At 47.3% G+C, this 15,159-nt stretch overlaps 1 protein-coding gene across 1 annotated transcript in view; it reads right to left on the minus strand.

The window, feature by feature from the left end:
- The window catches only part of CHD3 (chromodomain helicase DNA binding protein 3), an 87,786-nt gene that overhangs the window by 36,886 nt on the left and 35,741 nt on the right, over positions 1–15,159 (minus strand). The window contains 8 exon segments of the mRNA XM_087715027.1: positions 375–606; positions 2,691–2,815; positions 4,063–4,180; positions 9,510–9,641; positions 10,826–10,939; positions 10,941–10,968; positions 11,694–11,867; positions 12,108–12,178. Coding sequence (XP_087571153.1) covers positions 375–606; positions 2,691–2,815; positions 4,063–4,180; positions 9,510–9,641; positions 10,826–10,939; positions 10,941–10,968; positions 11,694–11,867; positions 12,108–12,178 — 994 coding nt within the window.

Genomic DNA, 15,159 nt, shown 5'->3' on the forward strand with positions numbered 1-15,159 from the left:
TTATACTTAGGGGCATCTTATACTCCAAAACATACGGGTACTTTCTCTTGAGAACCAAGGACATTCCAACACCTGATCAGGGGAAGGAGGAGTGAGGTCACCGGGTAACGCTTTGGTTGAACCATGTGACTGATTGTTTTGAGAGTGACAAACTTTTAATTAGATGAAAACCACGGAAAAATTCAGAGTTGGTTTTCACCAGATCTGTGCCAATATGATACATCCAATAAAGCCATTCTTTTGAGGAATCTCGGTTTTACTTGCTATGGATGCATTACTTGGAATCCAGAGTTAGAGTACTGCAATTAAATCTCCTGCTTGGAGGGATCACGCACACACGCGCACGCACACACACACGCGGTCCAGTCTCTCACCCTCATTTTCGTCTTTGAAGAGTTCCTCTGTGCCAAATTTGAGGATGTCGTCCAGTTCCTGCTTCGACATGCTCCCCGACTTGGAGCCCAGCCCTGGACGGACGACCAGGTGAGTCAGCATCATCTTGCGTTTGGCCACCTGGGTGATCCGTTCCTCCACGGAGGCCCGTGTGACGAAGCGGTAGATCATCACCTTGTTCGCCTGGCCGATCCGATGAGCTCTGCTGAAGGCCTGAAGGCCGGATGGGGAGCGAGGAAGGAAAAGAACCCCAAATTATGTATTTATTACGTATGTATTGGAGTCTTTTTTTAGCCCGCCTTTATTATTGTTGGTAAATAACTCAAGGGGACGAATAGCTCATTGATTCCTTCCTCCTCTTATTTTCCCCCAACAACCCTGTGAGGTGAGTTGGACTGAGAGATTGGCCCAAAGTCCCCCCCCCCCCAGCTTTCATACCTATGGTGGGTCTAGGACTAATGGTCACTTGATTGCAAGGCCATTATGTTAATCACTAGGCCAAACTAGCTTTATTCATATTGATTAATCAATCTATCTACCTACCTACTTACTCAACCCACCCACCTACTGATCAATCATCTCTCTCTAATCACCCTCTCTCTTTATCTATCTTTTTATCTAGCTATATCTATCTATCTATCTATCTATCTATCTATCTATCTATCTATCTATCTATCTATCTATCTATCTATCTATCTATCTATCATCTATCGTATCTGTCCATCCAACTATCCATCCATCTTCCAGTCTGTCTATCTACAGTATATCAATCTATCATCTATCTGTCTGTCTGTCTCTATCTATCTATCTCAGTATGCCTGTCTGATGTCTGTCTGTCCATCCATCCAGGTCTCTCCGTCCGTCCGTCCGTCCATCCATCCATCCATCGTCTGTCTGCATCTGTCTGTCTGTCTGTCTATCTTTCTATCCATCCATCCAACCATGTCTGTCTGTGTGTTTATCTTTCTGTCTATCTATCCATCCATCCAGGTCTGTCCGTCCGTCCATTCATCCATCCATCCATGTCTGACTGTGTGTTTGTCTGTCTATCTATCTGTCTGTCTGTCCATCCATCCATCCATCTAGTGTCTGCCTGTCCATCCATCCATCCATCCATCCATCCATCCATCCAGTCTGTCTGTGTGTTTATCTTTCTGTCTATCTATCTATCAATCTATCTGCCTGTCTGTCTATCCATCTATCTAGTGTCTGTCTGTCTGTCTGTCTGTCTGCTATCTATCTATCTATCTATCTATCTATCTATCTATCTATCTATCTATCTATCTATCTTGAAGAGCCAAGGTGGCGCAGTGGTTAAATGCAGCACTGCAGGCTACTGCTAGATCAGCAGGTCAGCGGTTCAAATCTCACCGGCTCAGGGTTGACTCAGCCTTCCATCCTTCCGAGGTGGGTAAAATGAGGACCCAGATTGTTGGGGGCAATATGCTGACTCTCTGTAAACCGCTTAGAGAGGGCTGAAAGCCCTATGAAGCGGTATATAAGTCTACTGCTATTGCTATCTATCTATCTATCTATCTATCTATCTATCTATCTATCTATCATCTATCTATCTATCTATCTATCTATCTATCTATCTATCTATCTATCTATCTATCTTGAAGAGCCAAGGTGGCGCAGTGGTTAAATGCAGCACTGCAGGCTACTGCTAGATCAGCAGTTCAGCGGTTCAAATCTCACCGGCTCAGGGTTGACTCAGCCTTCCATCCTTCCGAGGTGGGTAAAATGAGGACCCAGATTGTTGGGGGCAATATGCTGACTCTCTGTAAACCGCTTAAAGAGGGCTGAAAGCCCTATGAAGCGGTATATAAGTCTACTGCTATTGCTATCTATCTATCTATCTATCTATCTATCTATCTATCTATCTATCTATCTATCTATCTATCTATCTATCTATCTATCCATTTATCCATCTATCCAATTTATTGGCCGTCCTTCTTATCATCAGGTAACTCTGGGTAGCTTACAGAACATCCCTACATTCAGATCGATAGGAAATGAATCAAGGACGCTCGGGATGGAGGGAGAATTGAGGGTGGGCTTCCCAATAAATTTGGGGCTGCCTGAAGACATTAATGGGAGGCAGAGACAGCGTCCAACTGAGGCTTACGACACCTTCACACATCTCTTAAATCCTAATCCTAAATAAAAAGCAATGGGTGGCATGGCTTCCTTGTGAAGGACCAGAGGGTAGAATCTTTGGGCTGATTTCCCCCCCCCCTCGCCAAAGGACCACTCCTCGTGTTTGCTGTGTCTTCCTGACAGAGAAGGAGACTCGCCTGGATATCATTGTGGGGATTCCAGTCAGAATCGAAGATGATCACCGTGTCTGCCGTGGCCAAATTGATCCCTAAACCGCCAGCTCGCGTCGAGAGCAGGAAGCAGAACTGCTGAGCTCCTGGGGCTGGAAAGGAATGGTCGGGTGAGTAACTGAGGTGGGGGGGGGGGGAGAGACACCACCACCCCCAAGGTGAAATATTGAATATTTGGAACGCTGTTGGAAATTGCTTGCTTGCTGCAGCCAAGAAAGGGAGAGGAATTTCAAAACACAAAGGCCGTCTCCTGTCTCCTATCCCCAAAAATAAGCCCTAGCATGTGTTTTGCATGCCCTACCTCCAAAATAACCCACGCTTAAGAACCTGCGGCGGCGCCCGTCCATTCCACTCGGTTGCTCGCATGGACACGGCCACGAGGTGACGCTAGACGGTGGAGCCGTCCCACGTGCCCCACACCAACCTCAGGGCCCCCACAGTCAGGCTATCCACATGCAGGAGTCCACGTGGCCGCCAACCCACTCCTGCTTGCTGGTGGCCGCAACGGAGGCTGAGCGGTGTGTTGGGTGCCACATCCGCGAGGCAGACGTTGGGCGTGGATGGCCTCTGAGGTAGGCTGGCGCGGGGCGTGTGAGGCAGCTGCAGTGCCCCCACCTCACCTGGCGGCACCAGTCTGTCGCTTGGCCTCCTGCTCCGCAAGCGGAAGTGGGCCGACGGCTACGCAGGGTCTTGCTGGATGGGGCTTTTGGGAATCACTGCCATGAGACAGATGTCAAGGTGTAGGTGACTTGGCTGTGGGGGCCCTGTGGTAAGCCGGTGAGGGGGCAATGGGCAGCTCTATCCTCTCCTGCATTGCAGGGCCTCCTGCCCCACTGGGAACAAGCAGAAGAAGTGGGTACATGGGGAAAATAAGACACTCCCTCCTAGGGCTTATTTTGGGGCCCAAAACAAAATAAGACCCGGTTTTATTTGGGGGGAAACACAGGTAATCACCTCAAGTGGCTTTTGTAAAGGTAAACATATGTGCTAGTCGTTCCCAACTCTAGGGGGCGGTGCTCATCTCCGTTTCAAAACCAAAGAGCCAGCGCTGTCCGAAGACGTCTCTGTGGTCATGTGGCCGGCGTGACTCAACACCGAAGGCGCACAGAACGCTGTTCGCTTCCCACCAAAGGTGGCTCCTATTTTTCTACCTGCATTTTTTACCTGCTTTCGAACGGCTAGGTTGGCAGAAGCTGGGACAAGTCACGGGAGCTCCCTCCGTTTACGCGGCACTAGGGGTTCGAACCGCCAAACCACCGAACTTCTGATCGACAAGCTGGGCGTTTTAGCCCCTGAGTTACCAAGTCCCTTTTTGGTACTTTGTGGCCTCTGAACTCACCGTTAAATCTATCTATGGCTTCTTGGCGCAAGGCTCCAGTAATGCCGCCGTCTATCCGTTCGTACTTGTAGCCCTCGTAGTCAAGGAAGTCCTCAAGCAGGTCCAGCATTTTGGTCATCTGGGAAAAACAGACACACACACACGTCAGCGAGACTCAAGTCAGAAGGGGAAGAAGGCAGGTGTGAAACCTCACGGCCATGAGAACACGGCCCCGTTTCGGCTTCTCCAAAAGTCGAACGTCTCGAGAAAAAGGAAAGCACCCTCGGTCCTCCACTTACGACGGCTTGTTTAGTAACCGTTCGAAGTTGCAACAGCTCTGGAAAAAGGGACTCACGACCGTTTTTCACACTGAGGGCCCTCGCAGCATCCCCATAGTCACGTGATCAGAATCCAGGCGCTTAGCAACGGAACCATCACAAGAGGCCGCCAAATCGGGCCACTCAACCTAACCGCGGTCTCACTTAGCAACAGGACATCATGGTCGTAAGTGGTGGACTGCCTATAACTGCTGTTTCAAAAACTTTTTTATAACTTCGTAAAATAGGCAGCAAGTTTTTCCAGGAAATGGGCAGAGCTGGAAGGGACCTCAAAGGTCTTCTAGTTCAACCCCCTGCTCAAGCAGGAAAACCTGTACAATCCCAGACAAGTGGCTGTCCAGACTCTTCTTCAAAATCTCCAGTGTTGGAGCAACCACAACTTCTGGAGGCAACTTCTGTTCCACTGATTAATTGTTTTAACTGTCAGGAAATTCCTCCTCAGTTCTAAGTTGCTTCTCTCCTTGATTAGTTTCCACCCATTGCTTCTTGTTCTACCCTCCGGTGCCTTGGAGAATAGCTTGACTCCCTCTTCTTTGTGGCAACCCCTGAGATATTGGAAGACTCCCATCATGTCTCCCCTGGTCCTTCTTTCTATTAAACTAGACATCCCCGGTTCCTGCAACCGTTCTTCCTATGTTTTATCCTCCAGTCCCCTAATCCTCTTGGTTGCTCTTCTCTGCACTCTTTCCAGAGTTTCCATTTCATTTCTACATTGTGGCAATCAAACCTGGTTGTCTATTCCAAGTGTGGCCTTACTAAGCCCTTACAATTCATAATCCGTCTGCTATCATCCTTTAACAATGCAAAGAAGCCAGAATAACTCTCCACTTAACCACAAATCACCCATGCGAGAGCCGAAAAGCCAAGATTAATCAGAACGGAGCAGGAATACGCTCGAGAGCAATTCAGAATCGCCCTGGCCACTTCAGGCGAGAGCGAGGCATATTTCTTGATAAATTACAAAATGCAGAGATGTTTCTGCAGCTTCTCCTGGAAGCAGCGAGTGGAATGAACGTCCTCACTACACACACACACACACACACACACATACACGTACAGGTACACATATATACATACATACACACACAAACACACATATACATATATGGTTTTCTGCCTGGAAGGCTCCTAGAGTAGAGCTGAAAGGCAAAAGGGAAGCAATATGCTCCCTCCCATATTTGGCACACCAGGTGCTTTGACATAACACTTAATCATTACCTTGGCTCAGCTGATAAGGGAGGAGAGTTTGTGGCTTAGAGGCTAATACAACTGCCTAACATGTAAAAACAGCCCAGGTTCAAATCCCAGTAAGGGTGTGGCTAGCTGATGAGAGCTAAATAGTTTGAAATAGATCTATACTAGAGCCAAGGTGGCGCAGTGGTTAAATGCAGCACTGCAGGCTACTGCTAGATCAGCAGTTCAGCGGTTCAAATCTCACCGGCTCAGGGTTGACTCAGCCTTCCATCCTTCCGAGGTGGGTAAAATGAGGACCCAGATTGTTGGGGGCAATATGCTGACTCTCTGTAAACCGCTTAGAGAGGGCTGAAAGCCCTATGAAGCGGTATATAAGTCTACTGCTATTGCTATACTAGTCTCCCTTTGTTTATTTATCAGCACAAATGCAACACACACACACACACACACATACACATATATTTATATATACACATCCATACATATGCTGGCCTTGTTGTATTCAGGTCTTTCCCGTGTAAGACTGACATTGTCTTGGCAAAGTTTCGGAGAGGTCTTACTTCCATCTTCAGGCTGGTGTTTTCGGCTTAAAGCATGGTTGGAGCTGCCAGTTTTCTAAAATCTTGGTGGAGGGGGGTGAGGAGTGCTGGCTTTGTTTCAATAAATTGATTGATTGGTTGTGTGGTTGTATCATGATTGGTAGACTGGTGCTGATTGGTGCTGGCTGTGTGTCCGTTGTTTTTTCGTGTTGTAACGGCCTGGGTGGTGGGTGGGCCTCGTTTGTTGACTGGGGCTGGTTTCCAGATCTCTGGTAGGCGGGAGGCATCGTCACGTTTATTCATGTTGTGGGGGTGTTTCTCTATTTCGATGGCTTCCATAATTATTCTCTTGTTGAAGTGTTCAGTTTTGGAGATTAATTTGGTTCCTTCAAAATCAATTTCATGTCCTGTAGCTTTAAGGTAGCTCTGACCACGCTTTAAGCCGAAAACACCAGCCTGAAGATGGCGAGTGAGACTTCGCTGAAACGTCGCCAAGACAATCTCAATCTTACATGGGAAAAGACCCGAATACAACAAGACCAGCATCCCTACACCCGTGAAAATCTACGAAAACATAATCTACATATACATATGCATACATACAAACATACATATACATACACACACACACACACACGTACGTACGTACATACACATACATACATACATACATACATATACATACATACATACATATGTACATCATATATACATATGTGTGTTGTGTCACAACCCCTGGTATGCCCCAATTATGGGAGGAAGCCTACTGCTTCCTTTCTCTGTCTATCGGCTCGTCACAAGAGACCATCATGACAGAAAGCCCAATATTTTTACTGTTGCCTTTGTTACATTTGTGTTGAATTTGTGTGATAAATAAATAAATAAATAATAAATAAATAAATAAATAAAGGAGACTAGTATAGATCCATTTCAAGCTATTTAGCTCTCATCAGCTAGCCATACCCTTAACTGGGAATCGAACCTGGGCTGTATTACATATCAGACAGTTATATTAGCCACTAAGCCACAGGCTCTCTTCCTTTATCAGCTACGCCAGGGAAATAGGTATGTGTTGTGTCCCAACCCCTGGTATGCCCAAATATGTAATACAGCCCAGGCTCGATTCCCAGTAAGGGTATGGCTAGCTGATGAGAGCTAAATAGCTTGAAATAGATCTATACTAGTCTCCCTTTATTTATTTATCAGCACAAATGCAACACAAATATACATATCTACATTTATACATATGTACATATATACGTACATATATACATACATACACACACATATACACACACATATATTTATACACACACACACAGATACACACATGGTGGTATTTTGCCGGTTCGGACCAGTTCGCCCAAACCAGTAGTGGAAGCCGCGGGTGGCCCCGCCCATCTGCCCTGGCTCCATGGCTTCCCATTTAGGCCCTTTTTTAAGCCAAAGCGCATGCGCTCCCATTTGAGAACCGCTAGGGAAGGTAAGCGAATGCTACCCGATATACATTCTTTGCCATCCTCCCAGGAAGGCGGGTGAGAAGGAAACGTCCATCAGCTCTGAGCTGACAGCCATAGACAGAATTCTTTAATTGGCCGAGGGTGACTGGACACACAAGGCATTGGTCTTGTGCGTCCAATCACACTCGGCCAATCAAATAATTCTATGTACTCTCTAGTCACAACCGCCAAGGTGGGACACGCGATTTATGGAGCTTTTCGATCAACCGTGGAGATATCCAAGAAACGGAACGTTTTAGAAGGAAACAGAGCGTTGAATGGCACGTGGGCAGATTCGTTTGCTTTCACTGCTGACGGGGCTGGTTTGCCAGTAGGCTTAATATGTGGTGAGAATTTGGCAAACAACAAAAAGCCGAATGCGTTGCAAGGCATTTCCAGAATAAACACTCAGCGTTTGCTGAAAAATATCCGGATGGAGATGAGAGAAAGGGGGGGAGGGAGAGGGAGAGGGAGAGGGAGAGGGAGAGGGAGAGGGAGAGGGAGAGAGAGAGAGAGAGAGAGAGAGAGAGAGAGAGAGAGAGAGAGAGAGAGAGAGAGAGAGAGAGAGAGAGAGAGAGAGAGAGAGAGAGAGAGAGAGAGAGAGAGAGAGAGAGAGAGAGAGAGAGAGAGAGAGAGAGAGAGAGAGAGAGAGAAACAGCCATTTCGGAACATTTTGGATGTCAAAAGGGTTTCTGTGGCTCCCGGTGTTTTTTTTTTTCTGTGGGAAACGGGCTTTTTGAGGGTTTAAGGTTGCCGACCTCTGACCTAGACCCAAGCTGCCATTGAGAAACTGAAAGGAAAATACTCAGCAAATGGGGTAAATGGGGGGGGGGGTGTTAGAATAAGTCGCAATAGAAAAAGAACTAAGCTGGCTTACAGACGGGGCTAAACCCTGGCAGCTTTAAGAGGGGAACTCAGTTTTCGATGCTCTCTGAGCCTGGTGGTTTTCTTGCAGATGTTTCGGGACCCAACTAGGGAACGTCATCAGTGCTAGAAGGAAGGAGGGGGTTTGCTCTCTGTTTATAATAGTGCCCTGTCAGTGTTGTTGGTAGGAGTGATCTTGGTGGTTTCCCTGAGAAACGTCCCACCACTGACACCAACACCGGCAGAGCAAGCCACAAGTATATAAACAAGAGAGCAATCCTCACTTCTTTCTAGCACTGATGATGTTCCCTAGGTGGGTCATGAAATGTCTGCAAGAAAACCACCAAGCTCAGAGAGAATGAAGGACCCCACAGTCCTTTTCCTCTTCCTCCTCCTCCTCCTCCTCCTCCTCCTCCATTCCTTCTCCTCCTCTCCCTCCCCTCCTCCTCCTCTCTGTAAACCTCACTTCCTTCTACCACTGATGATGTTACCTAGCTGGGTCGTGAAACATCTGCAAGAAAACCACCAAGCTCAGAGAGCACCAAGGACCTCACAGTCCTTTTCCTCTTCCTCCTCCATTCCTTCTCCTCCTCTCCCTCCCCTCCTCCTCCTCTCTGCAAACCTCACTTCCTTCTACCACTGATGATGTTACCTAGCTGGGTCGTGAAACGTCTGCAAGAAAACCACCAAGGACCCCACAGTCCTTCCCCCCTCCTCCCTCCTCTTCCTCCTCCTGTCTACAAATCCCGCTCCCTTCTAGCACTGATGAAGTTCCTTAGTTGGGTCGTGAAAAGTCTGCAAGAAAACTATAAAGTTCAGAGAGCACCAAGGACCCCCCCGTCTTCCTCCTCCTCCTCTTCCTCCTCCTCCTCTTCCTCCCCCATGACTGCTGTCATGTCTCCCCTGGTCCTTCTTCTCTGCACTCTTTCTAGGATCTCAAGCACTCTAGTGAGCCTGCTGTGATTTTTCTGGCAAGGCTGTCTCACACCACACACACACACAGAGGGCAATCCGCACCTGAGCCCCTTTTTTACCTGGGAGAAGATGAGCACTCGGTGGCCCTGCTCCTTCAGCTTCCTCAGCATCTTCTGCAGAAGCATCAGTTTCCCAGAGGCCTTGATGAGCCCCCCACCTTCGTAGGCACCGCTTGGCAGCTTGGGAGATTCCTGCCGGGACAAAAGACAGAAGCAGCGGTCAATCTTCCTGCGGAAAATAACACCGGTGTGTGTGTGTCTGTGTGTGTGGTCCTTAAGTTTTTGGATGAGGAGGGAGGGAAAGCCCGGAGAACTGGACGAAGGAGCTGATTGGCCAACCAAGGCTCTGTTGCGTGGCTTCCCAAGGTTAAACGTGGCGTACTCGGGGATCTCTTGAGGGCGGTTGTTTCCTTGCAGGCATTTCAGGACCCAGCGAGGCAATATCATCAGCACTTGAAAGGGGTGTGATTTATGGGGAGGAGGAGGAGAGAGGAAGAAGAGGGAGGAGGAGGAGGAGAGAGGAAGATGAAGAAGAAGAAGGGAAAGAAGAAGGAGGAGAAGGAAGAGGAGGAGGAGGAGGAGGGGAAGGAAGGAAGGAAGGAAGGAAGGAAGGAAGGAAGGAAGGAAGGAAGGAAGGAAGGAAGGAAGGAAGGAAGGAGGACAATGAGTCCTTTGGGGTCCTTGGTGGTCTCTTAACTGGGTGGTTTTCTTACAGATGTTTAACCAAGGACCCCAGAATCCTCCTCCTCTTCCATCTTCTCCTCCTCCTCCCTCCCTCCCTTATCTTTCCCCCACTGCACACATCCCACTCCCTTCCAGCACTGATGATGTTCCCTCGTTGAGTCACGAAACGTCTGCAAGAAAGCAGCCCAACTCAGAGAGCACGAAGGATCCCACAATCCTCCCCTTCCTCCTCCTCCTCTCCACACTCCCTTCTAGCACTGACAACGTTCCCTAGCTGGGTCATGAAATGTGTGTAAGAAAACCACCAAGCTCAGAGAGCACCAAGGACCACACAGTCCTCCTCCTCCTCTCCCCTCTTCCTCCACCCCATAAATCCTCCCTTCTAGAACTGACCACGTTCCCTAGCAGGGTCACGAAACATCTGCAAGAAAACAAGCAAGCTCAGAAAACACCAAGGACCCCATAGTCTTCCTCCTCCTCCTCCCCCCTCCACTTCGTGAACCCCCTTTCCCTTCTAGAACTGATGATGTTACCTAGTTGGGTTACGAAACGTCTGCAAGAAAAGCACAAAGCTCAGAGTCCCCCCCCCCAAGGAGCCCGACCCTGAGCTGCAAGTATCCCCCTTCTATGGATGCAAGGCTAAGGGGCCGAGTTCCAAACTCCCCTGGCACCCGCTGGGCTGGCAAACGTACCATCGCCGCGACGGGGAAGAGGTAGGGATGATTGCAGCATTTCTTCAAGTCCATCATGATGTTGAGCAAGGAGACCTGGTTCCCGCCCCCGCGGGAGTTCAGAGCTTCAAAGTTTGCGAGTCAAGATATATTTATAATATTTCCTGATTTGGGGGAAAAGGAGAGTTAGAGGGGGAAAAAATAAGAAGGGAAAGGAAATTACGTAAGAAAAGGTGCTATAATCTACATACTCACAGAAGCAGATATAATAACTTTATGGAAGGGGGGGAAAATCCCATAACTAGATGGGGAGATCGTTCACCCAGTGGGAGGTGAGGGAGAGAGAAAAAGAGAGAAAAGAGAGAAAGAGGGAGAGAGAAAAAGAGAGAAAGAGAAAGATGGAGAGACAGAAAGAGAGAGAGAAAGCAAGCAAGAGAGAGATGAAAGGAGACAGAAAGAGGGAGAGAGAAAAAGATAAAAAAGAAAGAGAAAGATAGAAAGGGAGAGGGAATGAAAGCGAAAGAGAGATGAAAGAGAGAAAAAGAGAGGGAGAGAAAAAAGAAAAAGAGAGACACAGAAAGAGAGAAAAAAAGAAACAGAAAGAGGGAGAGAAAAGAGAGAGAGAGAGAGAGAGAAAGAGAGAGAGAGAAAAGAGAGGAGAGAGGAGAGGAGAGGAGAGGAGAGGAGAGGAGAGAGAGAGAGAGAGAGAGAGAGAGAGAGAGAGAGAAGAAAGAAGAGAGAAAAGCCTTTGGGGACAACGGTGACCTGGATGGAGAGGATGGAGAATCATCTCCACGGAGACCTAAAAAACCCTCAACCCACGGAAAGGACTCGGGGCTCCTCTGCCCCCAAACACCCCCCCACCCCAATCCCCAACCCTGCCCCGTACTTCTGCATGGGGCTGAGCTCCACCCGGACGATCAGCTCCGTCTTGGCCGGCATGTTCTTGAAGACGTCGGCTTTGAGGCGACGTAACATGTGAGGACCCAGGAGGTCGTGGAGTTTCTTAATTTGATCTTCCTTGGAGATGTCGGCAAATTCCTCCAGGAATCCTTCCAGGTTGCTGGGGGGAGAGAGAGAGAGAGAGAATGAGAGAGAAAGAGAGAGAAAGAGAGAATGAGAGAAAAGAGAGAGAGAGAGAATGAAAGAGAGAGAATCAAATGCCATAAATTTACAGCTATAAAAGCATATTATATGGTTTTTTTGTGTGTTTTCACTTGTTTTGTCTTTGTCTTTGTATTTTTTCTCTTCTTCTTTTTAAACTTGAAAATGCTTAATAAAAGCTATTTAAAAACCAACCAACCAATGCCATACACAGGCAAGTCCTCGGGTTATGACAGTCCCATTGAGGGGCCGCTCAAAGTTACGACGGCACTGAAAAAAGGACCGTTTTTCAGACTTTACGACCATTGCAGCATCCCCAGGATCGGTGGGTGGGGTGGGGGAGGGTGGGTGATTTCCTTTTGCGACCTTCCGATGAGCAGTCAATGGGGGAAGCCGGATTCGCTTAACAACTGTGCCCCTGAGTTAACGATTGCAGGGATTCACTTAACAACCGTGGCAAGGAAATGCGTGAAATGGGGCAAAACTCACTTAGCGACTGTTTCAGTGGGCAAACATGAATTTTGGGTTCCGTTGTGGCCGCACGGTTAGTCCTTGATTTACGACCCCCAGTAAGGATGAAAATAACCCTTGGTTGTAAAGTGAGTCATGCCTGAATTGTACTTTTTTAACAGAATAACAGAGCTGGAAGGGACCTTGGAGGTCATCTAGTCCAACCCCCACCCAAGCAGGAGAACCTATGCCATTTCTGACAGACGGCAGTCCGGTCTCTTCTTGAAAGCCTCCAGGGATGAAACCCCCACAACTTCCGAAGGCAACTTCTGTTCCATGGGTTGATGGTTCTCACTGTCAGAAAAATTCCTCCTTATTTCCAGGTTGAATCTCTCCTTGGTCAGCTTCCATCCATTCTTCCTTCTCTGGCCTTGGGGTGCTTTGGAGAATAGCCTGACCCCCATCCTCTCTGTGGCAGCCCCCCCAAATATTGGAAGATGCTCTCCTGTCTCCCCTGGTCCTTCTCTTCCCTAGAATAGCCAGGCCCAGTTCCTGCAACTGTATCTTTTAGCCTCCAGTCCCCTCATCATCCTGGTTGCTCTTCTCTGCACTCTTTCCAGAGTCTCAACCTCTTTTTTTATAGTGTGGGGACCAAAACTGGATGCAGTACTCTAGGTGTGGCCTTACTAAGGCTTTATAGAGTGGCATTAGTTCCTCCCTTGATCCTGATTGTATCCCTCTGTTAATGCAACTTAGGATTGCATTGGCTTTTTTGGCGGCTGCTGCACACAGCTGGCTCCTATTTAGCTGGTTGTCCACTAAGACTCCAAGATGCCTCTCACAGTGACTGCTATTAAGCCAGGTTTCACCCAGTCTATATGTGTCCTTTTGGATTTTTCTTGCCTAAGTGTAAGACTTGACTTTTCTCTACGTTTAATTCCATTTTGTTAGATAGGGCCCAGGGTTCAAGTCTGTCAAGATCCTTCTTTCTTTCTTAGAGGCGTAGAGAAGGTGGGAGAGAGGATTGGAGGTAGGAGGAGAAGGAAGGGAGGGAATGTATTGGGAGAGAGGAGTGATAGAGGGGGAGGGGAAGTAGGAAGTAGAGGGGAATGTTGGAAGGAAGAACGAAAGTTGGAGGGGGGTGAAAGAGGGTGTATGGTGGGTCAAGGTGGTATATTGGGTTTGTATTTTGGGGGGTAGTGTCTATTAAAGGGAGGGCTGTGTTTATTATTCAATGTTATATGCCCTGGTTATGCACAGTATACATGTGATTGTATGGAATGAAATGGAAATAAACATTTATTTATTTTTTAAAAAAAGATCCTTCTTTCTTTCTTTTCTGTTTTTGCCCTGGTTGTTAAGCAAATTGTTGCAATGCCTCCACCGCAATGTCGGTGGGACGGGAGGATCCCCAAATCTTCTTGGACAAAAAAGGACCATCAACAATGCAAAAAGCAAGTGAAGTGGGGAAGGGGAAACCAGAGTGTTGGCAATACCCAATCTGGACAGGAGAGGGAGCCCTTTTGCCAGACACAAAACTTTGTGAAACTGAGAAACAACTGTGAAGTGTCCCCAAGTCACCTCCGCATGGCACACAGACCCACAACCAAGGAGATGGGCTCTTGTAGGTCACCCTTCAGGTGTTACAAAGGTACCTGGCCCACAAGAATACCCCCCCCCCCCTGCTTCCTCTAGGATGCAAGAGTTTCCAACCTGGGCAACTTTTAATATTTGTGGACTTTAACTCCCAGGTCATCACAACATAAAAATAGGTGTGGAGACTCTGGAAAGAGGGCAGAGAAGAGCAACCAAGAGGACTAGAGGACTGGAGAGTAAAACATATGAAGAAACCACCCTCAGAGCTGGTAGCCCATCGTTCCGGCCTCAACACTGCATCAAATTCTGTTTGCTTCTAGAAACCTACGAAGAACGTTTTCAGGATTTGGGTGTGTCTAGTTTAATGAAAAGAAGGACCAAGGGGAGGGGGGCATGGTAGCAGTCTTCCAGTATTTGAGGGGTTACCACAGAGAGGAGGGGATCCACCTATTCTCCAAAGCACCTGAGGGCAGGACAAGAAGCAACGGGTGGAAACTAATCAAGGAAAGAAGCAACCTAGAACTAAGGAGGAATTTCCTTTCAGTGAGGACAATTAACCAGTGGAACAGCTTGCCACAAGAATAGAAGAGAATAGAATAGAATAGAACATAGAATGGAATGGAATAGAACATAGAATAGAACAGAACATAGAATAGAACAGAACATCTCAATAGATTTTAGACTGTGTTTGTTAGAAATCCATACCGTGTACGGGTTCTGGGAAGTCGGGGGGGGGAGGAAGGTGGAGGGGGGTTGGGGGAGAGGGGGGGGGAGGGGTATATATTAGGCTAGACAAGAATTTGGTGGTAAACTAGAATTATTTTGATATACAAGAAATCGTACTTCGATGTCTTACTGATTGAGGAATGATGAAATGTTTGCCTTAAAAGAAATAAAACTTTTGAAACGAAACAAAACAAAACAAAAAAAAGAATAGAACAGAACATAGAATAGAATAGAATAGAATAGTACGTGGAATACAACATGGAATAGAACATAGAATAGAATAGAACATAGAATAGAATAGAACATAGAATAGAACATAATAGAACATAGAATAGAATGGAATAGAACAGAACATGGAATAGAACATAGAATAGAATAGAACATAGAATAGAATAGAATAGAATACAACATAGAATAGAATGGAATAGAACAGAATAGAACATGGAATAGAACATGGAATAGAACATAGAATAGAATGG

The sequence above is a fragment of the Thamnophis sirtalis genome, unplaced genomic scaffold (genome assembly GCF_051295495.1).
Source record: "Thamnophis sirtalis isolate CommonGarterSnake01/CBP01778 unplaced genomic scaffold, rThaSir2_p1.2 scaffold_4, whole genome shotgun sequence".
Lineage (NCBI taxonomy): Eukaryota > Metazoa > Chordata > Lepidosauria > Squamata > Natricidae > Thamnophis > Thamnophis sirtalis.